Source organism: Primulina eburnea, chromosome 14 (genome assembly GCF_022965805.1).
Source record: "Primulina eburnea isolate SZY01 chromosome 14, ASM2296580v1, whole genome shotgun sequence".
NCBI lineage: Eukaryota > Viridiplantae > Streptophyta > Magnoliopsida > Lamiales > Gesneriaceae > Primulina > Primulina eburnea.
In genome coordinates, this window is record NC_133114.1 from 28596021 (window position 1) to 28612170 (window position 16150).

The 16150-nt window shown below is 34.7% G+C and overlaps 3 protein-coding genes across 5 annotated transcripts; 1 reads left to right on the forward strand and 2 right to left on the reverse strand.

Annotated features, from left to right (window-relative positions):
• The first annotated feature begins 1691 nt into the window (after window positions 1-1691).
• LOC140812992 (auxin-induced protein 22D-like) lies at window positions 1692-3242 on the forward strand. Of its 2 annotated transcripts, none has more exons than XM_073171389.1 (4): window positions 1692-2109; window positions 2202-2404; window positions 2518-2605; window positions 2818-3242. In XM_073171389.1, exons 1-4 carry the CDS (start codon window positions 1940-1942, stop codon window positions 2891-2893), a joined length of 537 nt encoding a protein of 178 aa, XP_073027490.1. In that variant the 5' UTR covers window positions 1692-1939; the 3' UTR covers window positions 2894-3242. The 2 variants fall into 2 exon arrangements, with proteins under 2 accessions (XP_073027490.1, XP_073027489.1); XM_073171388.1 differs by having other exon boundaries at window positions 1694-2109; window positions 2506-2605.
• Window positions 3243-3377: 135 nt separating this feature from the next.
• Window positions 3378-7650, reverse strand: LOC140812990 (transcription factor UNE12-like). 2 transcript variants are annotated; one of them, XM_073171386.1, is made up of 7 exons: window positions 7224-7650; window positions 6735-6833; window positions 5536-5655; window positions 5363-5428; window positions 5152-5217; window positions 4185-4262; window positions 3378-4099 (listed from the first exon to the last, which is right to left on the reverse strand). In XM_073171386.1, exons 1-7 carry the CDS (start codon window positions 7479-7481, stop codon window positions 3869-3871), a joined length of 918 nt encoding a protein of 305 aa, XP_073027487.1. In that variant the 5' UTR covers window positions 7482-7650; the 3' UTR covers window positions 3378-3868. The 2 variants fall into 2 exon arrangements, with proteins under 2 accessions (XP_073027487.1, XP_073027488.1); XM_073171387.1 differs by having other exon boundaries at window positions 7257-7643.
• A 159-nt stretch (window positions 7651-7809) lies between these two features.
• Window positions 7810-11299, reverse strand: LOC140812989 (serine/threonine receptor-like kinase NFP). The gene is made up of 2 exons (XM_073171385.1): window positions 10112-11299; window positions 7810-8661 (listed from the first exon to the last, which is right to left on the reverse strand). Exons 1-2 carry the CDS (start codon window positions 11237-11239, stop codon window positions 7927-7929), a joined length of 1863 nt encoding a protein of 620 aa, XP_073027486.1. The 5' UTR covers window positions 11240-11299; the 3' UTR covers window positions 7810-7926.
• Between the last annotated feature and the right edge of the window lie 4851 nt (window positions 11300-16150).

Consider the following 16150-nt stretch of genomic DNA (forward strand, 5'->3'; position numbering starts at 1 on the left):
TGTAGGAAACTTTGTGTTATCTGGTTAATTGGCTATATATCTTATACTAAATTTTATAAATTTAGGAAGTTTGAAAAAAAATTATTACTCTTGTAAGTAGATCGTAGTTTTAACATATGATCCGAAGATACACGAGTCCAAATTAATATGATCTTTTTCAAGTTTCTGCAGAAAATATCTTGTGACGGTGATGGAGGAATGTGCAGCAAAATTATTCAAACATGTAGCATATGTATGTATATACACCAATATTTCATGTTTAATTCAAGCAACACGATGCAGCTAGCAGCAGCGTATATTAAGAATAAAAAGAAATAATAAGTTTTTTTTAAAAAGAAAGAAGCATACTTTTCATTAGCATCGCATTGTACAACATTTTTTCTACAATAATGGAATTACATCAACAAAATCTACATTTCTCGTAAGTGTCATACATCTACGAGCCAAATTAAGTTTTAACACTCTTAATTACATCTTACAGAGACAACCAGCTCCCAGGTCTTCTGAGAGCAGACCATGTCGGTAACCTGGATTTCGCAAACAAACCAGCCATTCATTCACAATCCTCAAAATTGGATGGTTTTTGCGTAGAAAATTACTTCATACGTATATTGAAAATAATGTTCTTATTCTTAGGAATTTGACTTGCTAAAAAACACAAAAATAATCCGGTTCTAGTGTATTAGCTTTCGTAAAACCAGTTATGAAAAAGAAGTCGTAAACAAAAAGACTCTCATTCACTTTCTATTTTTGGATTTTTTTTATGTTAATATCACTTTATCCGTCACTTTTTAATAAATAATACGTTTTTCACCAAACATGCTTTAATGAGACTTAAGCTTTAATAGTTAAAAGAATGTATAAGAAATTTTGAAAAATAAAACATAATTTTGGTACATATGAACTCAATAAAATTATAGAAAGAAATCGTATATATATATATATATAATAAATCGTAATGTAGACATATGTGTGTAAACATTTAAAAAAAAAAAATTGGCAATAATTTTAACCTTGCTTTAGAAATATATCTTTTTAAATATTTCTTGAAATAAATATGGCCCCTGCCAAGAATCATTTAGACATATGCCCAACACCAAACACCCAAGCGGACCCTCTCCATTCACATGGAATTCACCATCCATATGTCTAATTCCAAGTAGAGTATTCTGCCAAAACGATGTTTGAACATGTTACTCTGTATTCATGTCGCATAAATTATTAAATTTATTTATTATTTTATTTTTAAAAAGATAACGTGTCTCTCACAATTCATGTAAGCAGTATTAACGCTTTTGGCTTAAATCTTCATTCTAACAATAGACGAATAGTAATTTAGAACATAAAATATATATCTCAAATATATCATAATGTAGAAACATAAGCAGATTATGTAAACATTAATATAATATATATACAGATAGGATATGATATGATGTGAAACAATAGTTTCTTGAAAGGAAAAAAAAAATTGCATTGGACATCTAAACCAAGGCACCTCATTTGACAGTATTTAACAAATAAGACACACCAAGACGATGCCTTCATTTTTTATATATATAAAAAATCTGTTGAATATTACATAATTAAAAAATAATAATAGACTTTGTATCTAATTATGAAAATCCCCAAACGCATCTTGACTCTTATGGAAAAAAGTAATCCATATGGGCGGCCGAGTTTGTCCCTCTCCTGTCCCCTAAATCTTGGATCCCTTGTCTCATAATTGCTGCCAATACTGCAGACAACTTAATCTTGCTTTGTCTCAAATTCATGCACTAAAACGCCAATATTAACTCCAAATTCATGCACTAAATCAAATCGCATTTTTTCGTTACCAACGATCTTCTCCAAGAAACACATACTACACATCTTGAAAATAAAAGCGTTCAGTTTATTTGGTTTGGTTTGGTTCCAGATATTGTTTGCTAGCAGGAAGATGGAAAGTGATCTGAATTTCAAGGCAACTGAGCTGAGATTGGGACTACCAGGCAGGGATGAATGTGAAGAAATAATGAAAACTCCAAAGAACAACAAGCGCTCATTTCCTGAATCGAATAGCCGATCAGAGATAGCTTCTTCTGTGCCAGATATCCCACCAGCACCCAAGTAAGAGACTCATAATTGCCTCTCATCTTTTAGCGGTGGGATCATAACTTAGTAACTGATTTGTTTGGTCGGTGATTACTTATTGATTACAGGACACAGATAGTTGGGTGGCCGCCGGTGAGGTCTTGCCGGAAAAGTAATGTCCAGATGAAGAAACATTCTCAATCTGAACCAGGGATTTACGTGAAAGTTAGCATGGATGGTGCCCCTTACCTTAGAAAGATTGACCTCAAAGTTTACGATGGATATTCACAACTTCTCCAGGCTTTGGAAAACATGTTCAAACTCTCCATAGGTAAGGGATATATGCATGTTTTCATTTCTCTTCTTTCCAGTCAGTATTGATTTTTGGGATTGCTCTAAACACATGGTGTGTGGTGTAATTTGGTCGATTAGGGAAATGTTCAGAGAGGGAAGGGTACAAAGGATCGGAATATTCACCTGCATATGAAGATAAAGATGGCGATTTGATGCTTGTTGGAGATGTTCCATGGGAGTGAGTTCCCAATACCCCATCTAAATATCTGCTATCTTTAGGCATACATGTAAAAATTGAAATTATGATAGAAAATAACTATAGTTTTGTATACAACTTCTTTCGACATGCAAAAATATTCAACCACCCTTAATTTTAAAAGATACCATATATAGCGCCTTTGATATAATTGTTCACGCACATTTTCTTATGCATAACGTATTATTTTGCAGCATGTTCAAGTCATCCTGCAAGAAACTGAGGATCATGAAAGGATCAGAAGCCAAAGGATTGGGCTTTCGTGTATGAGAACAAACTCTTTTTCTTGGATTAATTATGGGTTTTAAAACGTGCCAAAACAGAAGAAAAACGAGGCCCTCTCTCATGATTACGACAAGTCACAAAAGTTCCCTAAGAACTCTAGCTAGGTTATGAAGTTCCTTTGTATTCAACAATTTTCTGCAACCTCAATTGGCAGGAGGTTTAATTTTAAGAAGATACATAGATATTACAGTTCCTTTTATACCTTTAATGTTTTTCTTTTAAAAGGTGCTTTTGAGATCTTTTGATTTTAAATGTTTTGCTTGTAATAAATCCATGTGCAAGCAATTGTACAAAGATATGCATATACGCATCCTTAGTATTTGGATTTCGGTTATGCTTTCTTCGTACATGAACTGTTTGCTGATCTTGAATGTTCATTTTCTGTGAAGTGAATACAATGGAATCGAGATTATTATTTGTATTTCATTATTGAATTATTGTTTATATGTTTATCTATTGTATGTGTATATAACTAACAAAAAGATAGTCATATCTTACCCAACAACATTATTAGATGATACGATAGCCATTTTTACCTCACACTAAATTAATACATTACATATCCAATTACGTACCAGCAATATCAGGACTTTGCACAAGAGTCAACCATCCACAAGCAAAACGCAAGTCCCTCACTCCCCACCAACCCCCTAAAGAAAAGCAGGTAGAACCATATTATGATACCTTCTGAAATTTATCAACTCCATTACAAAGCACTTCCAACCCTTTTTCGAGACTTCAACATCACCATCATATCGAGCATTAGAATGCAATAACATACAGAAAGGTTATAGAAGACTTTAAGGAAGGCGTAGTGGGACAAAAGTGCAGCCAGAGCAAAATTATGCCTCCGGCTTTGATAAGCAAATAGACAAGGAAAGAGATGTACATATATATTTGAATAAAGTGGGAGTGAGTTCTGATGGGAGTTATTATAGGCAAGTGCAATGATTTGTAGGTTTACGAGGGGGCGGGTGGCTCGGGTTTGACAAGGGTGGAGTCATCAGATTGATTAGTGGGATAGATAAGGGCTGCAAGTGATATAGGCATGATACAAAGTGATTTCGATTGAAGGAATTGCATTGCAACTCCCACGTCTTCCTCCATGAGTTTAGCAACCTCGTTTTCAGTCTCCTCATTCGACCACTTCTCCCACACGTGCTGGTTAGATCCTATTTCACTGGTCTCACCCTGAAAGTAACAAAAATAAAACTAAATTCTGTAAAATGACCCGTGCAAGCATGTTCATGTGACCAGTTGAAGTATTTTTAGTTACCTCCATGGATTGTAGCGGAATGTCAGTAACAAGTTGTGCTACTGCACCAGCCCCACCTAGCCTACTCATGCTCAAAACCTGTTGGAATTTTAAACTCAATAAACAGCCTTTTCCTATTTGGATCTCAAGAGGAATTGAAGAGTGTAATTTATGGAATGTCACGGGAACAGGTCACGTCGGAGAATATTATAAACACAGATAATCATCTTGCACCGTATTCTTAGCTACTTTAAATCCTTCAAGTATTCTTAGCAAAATTCAAATAATATATATACCACAGTGTCGCCAAATTAGAACATGTCATGCTTTGAAAAGCAAATGATTCATTAATGATTAAACATTTGAATTTAATTCCACTGTACAATGCTAAAGCCTCGAATATAATCAACTCGATAAGTAAAAACCAAATGAAGTGCTATTACATGGACATAAGCCAAGACCCGGTGAAAGGAGAAATTCCATGAATTTGCTGGCTGCTTTTCAAGCAAACAAGAAAATTAACAGAAATACCAATCAACCATTTTTTTTTTTTTTTTGATAGGAAACTAATAATATATAGAATCTGTAAAATAGTCTGATACAAAATAAGCAAAAGAGTTTTCCGCCATAAAAACAGCTGAAAAATAAAAACGACCAAAATAAAATTACAACATTACGAACTTCCAATCCCTAACCACATCTGAAATACCAATCAACCATTAGATCTGAGTTTGCAGCTGGCTTGCCGAAATCAAACCTACTAGAATGTCAAGAGACACACTAACATCTCAAGCATGATCCAAGGACGCCAAGAAAACAAAAAAGCAGACAAAGAAACTTAACCCTAGAAGGATAAACGTATTATAATCTAAGAATTCCAGTGTAATGGCACAAACATACAATAGAAAGTAATACTTGCGAACAAAAGAAATGATTAACCACTGACAAAATGGGAAATCTGGTTCAGAAAAACATGAATTTTTCTTACCTTGACTTGAAGCCTCAAAAACTTCACATAGTCAAGTATCTCATCAAGCATGGCGGCCCTATCTGTCTGATAAACGAGAATAGAGAAAGAATAGAGAAAGTAACACAAAACAATGCAATGATTGAAATTTTTTAATCCCTTGGTATTTCAACTTAGCAAAATGGTTTAATTCGAGGAGATAAAGGACTTGTATCAAATGAAGTTCATGCACCTTGTTGCAGCTGGGAACAAGTTCTTGCAATGCCTTGATACGTTCTGATATCCTTTCTCTACGCAGCTGTATCAAAAAATTATACTTTACTGCAATATATTAGCGTGAATTTAAAGAAACACTCACTTCTTCATCAGGATAGCATACTTTATAGCTCGTTTATATAAATATACCCGCTCGGCGATACTGTGAGGATCAGTTGCTTGCCCTCTTCGTGCGCGAACTCTTGGCCTAATTCCAGGTGCATGTGGAACAGAGACTGCAGTGCTTGGAGCCAATTGACCTTGAAAAGCCTGAGATATCATCGATTTAACAAATAAAGCCTCTGTTTTGGACAAGCAAATACAAAGAGCCAACAGGAGAAGCAGTTACCAACATTGATGACATATAATACTTCTGTTCAATGATTCAATGCCTATGGGTAATTCACTCACGCTCAAAAATTGCTATTTCCTGTGAACATCGAGGATTTTATAGAGATTTCTGTTCATCTAGATTCTAGATTCCTTATTTTCCTTCCCATGACAAAACTGCAGCATTCTTGAGAAGCAATTCATGATCCACTAATTTGGTTCTTACACTAAAGAGCAGAGCTCCACAGGTTCAACTAATATTTTAATATCCAGAGAACTTTCACTTTGGTTAACGCCAAACTTTCCTTCCAGCAGCAATTAATTTCTCGTTTATTGATAACATTATAAGTTTTCTACCATAGACTTGATTACAAATGACAATTTCCAAAAAAGATAAATCATGAATCCAACGCCTACACCACAGATAGATGAAATAACATTCAAGGAAGAGTTAACTGCTTTGTCAAATGACCATTTCTCAAAGTGCAACAGCCATAAAGACATATCTTAGTCTGACCCAAACCTCAGTAAACCAATTACACAAGTGACCACGAGACTAATGAAACCAACTTAGCACCAGCTTCAAACCATTTCCTGTCATAGTGTATGGACATATAAGAAACTACTCACTCAGTAGAACCACATCATGGAATGCACTGAAATAGCCTAATTTTGTTTGCACTTGGTAAAAAAATAAGAATTTGAACTTCGTCATATGATCAAATTACTAAAATATCCCGTATTGAGTCCTGCCATTGAAATAGCCTGGTTTTAGTTCCACTTGGTAAAAAATAAAGAATTTGCACCTCCATCATATGCATCAACATACCAAACTAACTTATACCGATTCCTGCTATTTCAAGACAAAAACAACCACCCTACTTAGTATTTTAAAAATAAAAAAATAATTAATTAGAAAAGTCACGCCTACATCAGTTAGCTGCAACAAAGGGCACATGCAAAGGCAAAGAATTAACCATATACTTATCCAAGAAATATCTGTATATTTACCGTACGACCTGCTGAACATGAGGCACAGGGTGGCGGATTGCATGGCCCTGTAAATGGTCAAAAGCTGGATATAGACTTCCAATGTTATTATTAACTGCTTCCCTTTCCTGCAAGAACAGAACTCATAGCACCCCGTTACTGTTTTACAGACAATCAAACACCAAGAGAGGACCAGGGGGCGACGAGACCAACTTTACTAATAATACGTTGTTTTCGAAATATAAATTCTCCGCAAAGTAAACCGCTCCCTCGCGAGGACCAGGGGCGACGAAACCAACTTTACATAATATGTTATTTTCGAAATGTAAATTCTCCGAAAAGTAAGTAAACCGCTCCCTCGCAAGCCCCATACCATAGATTAAGTTCACTCCGTCCGAAGCAGATCACACACAGTTCCACATGACACAGTCTTGGGTACACGAGTTCTCATAAATTGAGACTCATATCAACGACAATTTAACCATAAAAGGGGGCGAATGTTAAATGCTAAAGCTTACAGGCTTAACCGTAAGACCTCCACTGTTACTAACCGCTTCACGACCGTTATCTAGGCTAAGCCCCAACGGAAACAACGTGTGATGGTGCCCACCAGAGCCTGCAGCAGCTGACCCAAGCTGAGATACACTGTGATTCAAAGATGCATTTTCAGACGAGTTGCCAGAGTCGGCCCCTGCCAATCCGGTATATGAAGGGATCGAGAGTATTTGCTCGAGGAAGTCATCTGCGGCGTACCCATCCGGTGTATTCGTCGTCATGCTGGAGATTTCAGGACGTTTACCGGAACTTTGGGGCTAGGGCTTGGGTGGTGAAAGGTCGGAACTTTTCGCAAAAGTGGCAATGACTGGTGCTTTTCATATGCTTTATGTGGGACGCATGCTTTTTCGAAAAGTGGGATTTTCGCAGAGAAAGAGTGGTGGGCCAAAACATTACATTATTACTTATATGAAATTAATAAGCTTTTAAAAAATTATATTTTTAATAAAAATCAAGCATAAAAAAGCTTATTATGCAAATAGGCATATGTGCGTGAGTTTTGGAAAATTGGATTGTCATAAACTTTTGAAGAACTTGATTGTAATAAAATTAGTCCAAACATATATAGTTTATTTTCAAATTTCATTTTAACAAAATGTGTCTCTCATCCACCACAATAAAACATAGTAATTGCGTATACGATACAAAAGTGTTGGACATTTCAATCTACCTAGCCATCACTTGCCTAGGAGAAAACCCATCCTCTGATATATCAAATACCAAATCATCACTCTTGGACAACGCATACACAATTTCCACCATACCAGGCCTTCTCGCTGGATCTCTATTCAGGCAAGCAACCGCAACGACCAAGGCACCCATCACGCTCTCCATCGAGCACGACTCGTCCACGAGCCCATCCTCCATCCATCCTCTCAACCTCGTCAACTTCCTCTCCTCTTTTCCATCCAAAATCCCATTAACGCTAGCCCACAAAACCCTCCCTTCTTCATCAATAGCCTCCCTACCCGAGATAAGCTCGAGAAGCACCACCCCATATGAAAAAACATCCATTTTGGTCGACACCACTCCATCGGCTAGATACTCTGGGGCTATATAGCCTTGTGTACCAACAATGTGCATTGTGATAGCGTTGCATCCTGATTTTGCTAGACCAAAGTTGGCGATTTTGGCCCGCATATTCGAGTCCAAGAGAATGTTGCTACTCTTGATGTCCTTGTGCACAACTTTCGGCCTAGTGTGCTCGTGGATGTACTGGAGGCCATTTGCTACATCAATGGCGATTCTTAGCCTTGTTTTCCAACTTAACTTATCGTTCTTTCTTTGATGGAGCCATGAGTAAAGGGACCCATTTTCTACATATTCATAAACTAGGTAGCAATTAGCTTCTTCCGGTTCTATGCAAAACCCTTCAAGCTTGACCAAGTTCCCATGGTTCACCTGCAAAACACAAAGGCATCGCAATCATGTTCAGGGATTGAGACAATTATGAGCCCAACAAATTATTATCTTTCTATTGGCGTCAAAATGAAAATTTTGCTTTCGTATTTGATTACTTTTTGTAATAATAAAAAAAACTTTTAACTTAAAAAAAATATATACAAAAATAATTACCAAACGGAATATTTTGAAAGTTGGTGAAAAATCCTCAATCATAACATTTCTTTAGGTTCACTCCTTACCCACAAAATTATGGTACTATATCATACAAAATGTGGTATACTTCATGTGGAAATGTGGTACACTTCATGTGGAAATGTGGTACTAAAAAAGTACCTAGGGACTGAACACAAAAAAAACGACGGCTGAGGACTGAAAGCCAATTTCCCGAATTTTATACCATAGTGGAATCATTCGTAGATGATGACAGAGGGACTGCCAATAATCTGCGGTCAACAGCTTGGTGCTAGAATTTTTTAAATCCAAACACCACCAAAAATAATATATAATTTCAATATATATATATATATATATATATATATATATATATATATTCACATTTAACATAGAGGTGACAGTGACACCACCAATTTTATATCCTTTTCTCACACTACATTAATCCAAATCAATTAGCATTTATAATTATTTAGTTAGGATTAGGATTTTGCATTGGAACGAAATTTAACATGATACACATAACCAAAATATACATTTCCTTGATTTACTTAGATTTCATCAAAAAATATTAATCATTTTAAATTTATATATTTATATTATATTTGTATGCTTTACTCTTTTACTTAAGAAAAGTTTTTGGTTCATTTGTGATTATTTTTTTTATAATTTTATATTAAATTATAATGGATTAGTTTATGTTTAATTGAGCTAATTAGAAAATACATATGAGTTTTAGTTAATTAATTAATATATAAAAACATATCCACTATAATAATATTAATTATTAGTCTATGGATTAATAGTATTTTTTATTGATTCGAATTTAGGAAAATGATTAAACTTTCAGTGTGACCTATGCAGTTTATCTGGACTGGACCCAATATTTTTCGAATCCGAAATTCAAATTCCAAGCGACAATACACGATAAATTCATGAACCTAAAACTTATGTCATTTGGACCCACTAGTTAATAGTTAGCTTGAATTTGACCGATTCAAGCTTAAGCGTAAGCGTTCAAAAATTAATCAAATACCATTTTATTTTATTTTTTCTAAAAAAATATAAGGAATATTATATCGAAATAAAAATTAAATAATAATTTTATTACAACATGAATCTAAACAATCATCAACTCGAATCTTTGTTAATTTTTATGTAAAATATACATTTTCAAAAAAGTGATAATTTAAATATATTAATTTTTATGTAAAATATACATTTTCTAAAAAGTAGTGATGGTTTTAATATGAAAACGCAGTAAAAAAGAAAGTACCTTCTGTAAAATCTTGAGTTCGTCGTAGGCATTCCACTTCATCTTCTTGATAGCATACACTTCTCCATCAATACTTCCTTTGTAAACGGACCCTTGAATCATCCATTTCTCATCAAACCCATCTGTTGCCTCCCTCAATTCATCAATCCCAAAAACTCTGTATTTATCCAAACACCCTGATACATCAGCCATCAAATTCACCTCTTCCCCCTTCTTCAATCCCATCCCTGATCTCCCACCCACCCCCAACTTCTCTTCATCACCATAGGACTTTCCACCATTCTTCTTAATCATCCTTCTTTCGCGATACCATCCCCCCAAAACCAACACCAGGCTGACCGCACACACACCTAATCCTACTCCTAGTCCTATGATAGCACCTTTCTTCTCTGTCTCACCTACGACAAGAGGAGGGGGCACAGGTTGTGTCAGATTCGGAAGCCGTGAGACGGGCACGAAAACGGTGTCGAGAGGTTGGATGTTGTTGCCGTTGACATCGGTAATAGACTGCGTTGTTGCCCCAAATCTTGAGGCGATTGAGCTTACGTTATCAGAGGGTTGGAAGACGTAGCTGACAAGATAATTTACTCCGTTTTGGACCTGGGTTACATTTGGGCACTTGCAGAAGATTGGAAAAGTTATGACATCACCGATGTTGAGACGAGTAGGTTCGAAGGTGGGATTGACAACTTCGACGGATTGGTAGGTTGTCAGGTTCTGGAAAAACTGTGCGGAAACTATGTAGAAAGTGTTGCCGCTCTTGATGGTGTAGGGTAGGGCTGCGTAGGAGATGGTGATGGAGCTGTTGACTGTGTTGCAAGAACATGTAATGGGAACGAAGAGGGATTGATCTGGAATTAGAGGGGAGGCCGGGGATGAAATGTTGCTGGGATTTGATATCATGAGGCGGCTGACTGAGAAGAGATCGCCTATTGAGGCTAAATCGAGGAAATCTGGAGCTGCGGGTCTGTAGAAGACGTAGGTTTGGCAGGGATATGCGGATTGGTTTGCTGTGCAGGTGTATCCTATGGTGCTGGGTTGAGCTTGGACATGGATGTTGCAGAGGAGGAGGAAGAAGAAGAGGAAGAAGAAGAGTGTGGCTATTACGTGGGTTGATTTGGTTTTCATTGTTCTCTGGTTCTTGAGGTGGGTTTTCTGAATTTGATAGCTATTTATATATTATATATTTTCTGGTAAAATAACCAATTCGATTGAATTCAGATTAATTAAAATTTATCAAAATTCCAAATTATTGAATTTTCTTCTCATATACAGTCGGACAACCAGTAACATACACGTGGAATTATTCTCCTATTACTACTTTTTTCGGACAAATATTGCATGCTTTCGTTTAGTCTTAAAATTTACATAAAAAATTAATAATTCTGAATTCCATCATCATTAAAAAAAAGTCTCGAATAAAATATAAATAAAAAATAAACCGCAAGAGTAACTGAATAAAATAATATTAAGAAATATGATTTACCTTTGTACGAGTTCGAGTTAATAGTTTTATATTGCACTGATACATAGAATATAATTATTTCAAAAACTCGCTTTTAATTTTGGTACAAAGAATATTAACAAGAGTTGAAAAATTCAATGATAAGCATATTTCTGAAAATACAATTATATTTATATTTTTTTTTTGGCAAAACATCATATCAATCATTACAATTTTAGTTTGAATTTTTAGATCAAATTTGTAATAACTCCGTGATCGAGCTGCTCTCCCCTGCGGGTTCTTCACGACATGTGAAGTCTTGACGACGGCCCCATATCGACAAAATTTCGAGTCTATGGGTCAACTGTTGTTTTCACCTTACTATTTTGGGTTTTAGTATTTTTATCAATAATTTTTATTTTCCCCAATATATATTCGAATCTTTTCTAATTTGTTTATGATCATCGTTCATATTATATTTATAATAAATAAACGCTACAGTTTAACTAGTTATTTGTATACTTAAAATCGTATAGAACACAAAAATACGACATTTTCTGTATCTGAATTGATGGATGAGAGATGCTAGCCTAAGTACCCTAATCACGTATCTAAATGTACATATATCATTATTAATGTTAATAATGTTGATGTCACAAAATATAAATCATTAAATTTAAAATTGAGGTAAGAATTTGAGGTAATATTCTTACGATAATTTGAACTGACTCATCTAAATTCTACCTGAAAGATAAATAAATAAGTTGCCGTGTCCCGTCTATGTCGAACTGCATTGGCTAGGTGTACGACAAAGTCTACATTCGATGTTGGCGACGGAGTATTAAAAACCGTCGCTAAACATTTTTTTAGTTTTTTTTTAAAAAAAGAACCGGACAGAGTGCGACAGAGGGGCGTTCACAAAATCGATTCTCCCGTCCAACCTACCGCCCCACAACACAGAAAAGTTTGAGAGAAACACAACACAGAAAAGTGAGGTTCAACTGAAGGCAAATCTGGAGATCTCGTGCAAGGTTTTTCCGTGCGCCTCAAATCCGAAGGTAACTCGATTTTGTCGGAAAATTTCTCACTCCCGGTAGAATTTGTGTGTGAATGTGTTAGAAAACCTCGGGTATAAAAATATGTGCGTGAATGTAAATCGAAGTTGTTAGAAATAAAATTTTGGTTCGATGTATGTGTGAATGTAAGTGCGGCTCAAATAAAAAATTTTCTGTGCGCCTCAAAATCACAGTTTGCTTGAAACCTCACAATTTTAATTAATAAAAAGGAATTTAAATATTTAACCAAAATTAATTTTGTTCATTTCATATTGTAGAATGGAAGAAAACAGCGGCGATGAACTGTCGTACATCGATTTACCTTCGGATTTGAGGCGCACGGAAAAACCTTGCACGAGATCTCCAGATTTGCCTTCAGTTGAACCTCACTTTTCTGTGTTGTGTTTCTCTCAAACTTTTCTGTGTTGTTGGGCGGTTGGTTGGACGGAAGAATCGATTTTGTGAACGTCCCTCTGTCCCCCTCTGTCCGGTTTTCTCTTTAAAAAATTAGACATTTAGCGACGGATTTTTAAAAGCCGTCGCTAAGAGCGACGGATTTCTAAAATCCGTCGATAATAGCGACGGATTCTTAAAAGCCGTCGCTAAACGTTATTTCGTGGCTGGGCGCGTGGGTGCAGGGTAACAGCCCTCATATATATATATATATATATATATATATATATATATATATATATATATATATATATATATATATATATATTATATTAATAAAATATTAAGGTTCGCGAACTATTCGCGAGCTATCGAACAAAATAATTTGGGCTCGAGTTCGGCTCAAATTCGATAAGTTCAAATACGAATCGAATATTTATCGAGACGGCTCGAAAAACTCGCGAACATGTTCGGTTCGTTTGCAGCCCTAATCGTGAGTGGTGATCAAATGTTTTCTGGGTAGATATTTTTTATTTTTTTGGGAAATTTCGGAATACAAATAGGTTGATCAAAAGGCTACAAAAAAAATAATCGAGATAAGAGTTTGACTTTTTTTCTTTAAAACGATATTGCTCCGCCTCGATGCTCACGGTTGTTGGGAATTCGTCAACGACTATGGCTTTAAAATAGTAGCAATACAAATTTAAAGTCATACCAACTTGAAATGTTTATAACGCTACGAAGATGGTATGCAAACTTTATAATTTCGAATTCTAAGCATTAAAGTTAAAAATCAAATTCCAATAGTTTATATCTTGCAAAACTTGGATCCAAGCACAAAAGCTTAAAAAACTCAAAACTAGAAGTCGACTCTCGAATTTAATTTCCAAATTTCAAATTTAAGCGTAAAAGTTTAGAAAATCCAAACTCAAGATTTTATATCTTGAAAATTTGAATTTTAAGTGTTAATACTTAAAAATTCCTATATAAAACTAAACTTTAGCGAAAAAAAGAAGAAGAGAAAATGGTTTAATAAATGCAAATGAGGAGGTCTTATTTATAGAATATGAAAAGACTTGTCTTTTCACTCGATAAAATTTGAATTCAATCATTCACCTTAATTGGTAATCGAGAATACGTAGCTCGTTCGAATTATTTTATCGATTTTTAATGAGTATAAAACTCTTTTTTTTTCTAACAATCCCCCACATGAATGAAAATTAATGAATGTGACTAGGATGACTCGACAAATAGCTTTCTAGCGAAAGCTTATTGCATCAGAAAATGTAGCTTTTGGCTTCGAACCTTTCTTAGTAAGATATAATCAGATTTACTTGGCAATTAGTTGACTTGATGCCTTGAACGATTCGTCGTCTTTTGTAAACCAAGACAATATTCACACGATAACATTTCTAACATTTCATTAAGTTATCACTGTTAGGTCCATTTCGGCCATGGACACCGCTTGGTTTCGCGAGTGCTTTTCATATTTGAAACGGCCACACTTCACACTTACGTCGGTGATCTCCTAGGAGAGTATCCACTATAATCCAACATACGTATTAGTATATCTTAGGAATCATTAAAGTTAAAACCTAGACTCATGCTCTTTTGAAGGCAACACCTCTTATCATAGGAATATGTATGAGATTTCTCCAAGATGTTTCTACCAATCTCGTAATTTAGTTATCCCTTTTGAACCTAAATCTTGGGATATCCACTCAATTAGGTTGAATATCAATTACAAGATTTAATTTGGGTTTTTAATCTCATTCTTCTTGATAGACAATTCATTTGATCTCTCAGTATACTTTTTGTAAGTGGATCCACGATATTCTCTTTTGATTTTACATAATCAATGGAGATAATGTCATTAGAGATTAATTGTCGTATGATATTATGTTTATGACGGATGTGTCGAGACTTACCGTTATATATAGTGTTTTGTGTCCTTCCAATTGCTGATTGACTATCACAATAAATTATTATTGAGGACACTGACTTATTCCAACAAGGGATTTCTTCTAAGAAATTTCGAAGCCACTCGGCTTTTTCTCCAACTTTGTCTAAAGCTATAAATTCCAATTCTATTGTGGATCGAGCATGGCAAGTTTGCTTAGAAGACTACCATGATATAGCCCTACCACCAATAGTAAATAAGTAATCACTTGTGGATTTTGAATCATTTGTGTTAGATATCCAATTTGCGTCACTATAACCTTCTAGGACCGCATGATATCTTGTATATTAATCCATAATTTAAGATGCATCTTAAACATTTAAGTACCATTATTAGTGCCTTCCAATGATCATTACCAGGATTTCTTGTAAATTTGCTGAGTTTGTTGACAACATAAGCAATATCTGGACGAATGCAGTTCATGAGATACATCAGACAGCCTATAATCTTCAAATACTCTAATTGAGATATAAGTTCACTTTTATTTTTGAAAAGATGCAAACTTGGATCTACGAGTATTTGACCAAGGACATATAATTCACATCATAGTTTTCCAATATGTTCTCAACATAGTGAGATTGCGACAAAAACACGTCTTTCCCATGTTTTGGTAACCTTTATTTCCAAAATGACATCTATTTCTCTCATATCTTTCATATTGAAGTTTTTTGTTAACATCTTATTAGTAGTCTTGATGATATTAATATTGGATGTCATCAACATATAAGCATACTATCACATATGCTTCAGGTGTGCCTTTGATGTAAATACATTTATCATACTCGTTAATTTGAGTTTTGATCAAAACTAGACGAGTTTAATAAATATAAATTACAAATTTAAATATTTATTAAAAACTAAATTATATATTTATGGAAATTATAATATTCTTGTAAAAATTTGTACTTTCTATCATTAGATTTTTTTAATATATTTTTCATAAGTAAATGTAAAATCTATAAATCAAATATCAAATCTATTATTTTTTCACATGAGAATTGACTTATGAGCTTACTAAAGAACATGATAATGAGTTAACAAGTCGAATATTGTAAATGTTGAGTTTGATTTATTTATTTTAACGAGCTTAATTAAACGAATTCAAACGAACTTTTATCGAATCGATTTTTGAATAATTAGCGACATAATTTATTTAGATAATTATAATTTATCCATTTTTGGATGGC

Excerpts from the sequence above, each read along its gene's own strand:
- LOC140812989 (XM_073171385.1), bottom strand. The coding sequence starts at position 11,239 with ATGAAAACCAAATCAACCCACGTAATAGCCACACTCTTCTTCTTCCTC. Across the intron at positions 8,662-10,111 it reads AACTCAAGATTTTACAGAAG|GTGAACCATGGGAACTTGGT; the intron begins GTACTTTCTTTT and ends TGTGTTTTGCAG.
- LOC140812992 (XM_073171388.1), top strand. The coding sequence starts at position 1,940 with ATGGAAAGTGATCTGAATTTCAAGGCAACTGAGCTGAGATTGGGACTA. Across the intron at positions 2,110-2,201 it reads GATATCCCACCAGCACCCAA|GACACAGATAGTTGGGTGGC; the intron begins GTAAGAGACTCA and ends TATTGATTACAG. Across the intron at positions 2,405-2,505 it reads CATGTTCAAACTCTCCATAG|GGAAATGTTCAGAGAGGGAA; the intron begins GTAAGGGATATA and ends TTGGTCGATTAG.
- LOC140812990 (XM_073171386.1), bottom strand. The coding sequence starts at position 7,481 with ATGACGACGAATACACCGGATGGGTACGCCGCAGATGACTTCCTCGAG. Across the intron at positions 5,218-5,362 it reads TTGTTCCCAGCTGCAACAAG|ACAGATAGGGCCGCCATGCT; the intron begins GTGCATGAACTT and ends CTCGTTTATCAG. Across the intron at positions 4,100-4,184 it reads TTCCGCTACAATCCATGGAG|GGTGAGACCAGTGAAATAGG; the intron begins GTAACTAAAAAT and ends TGTTACTTTCAG.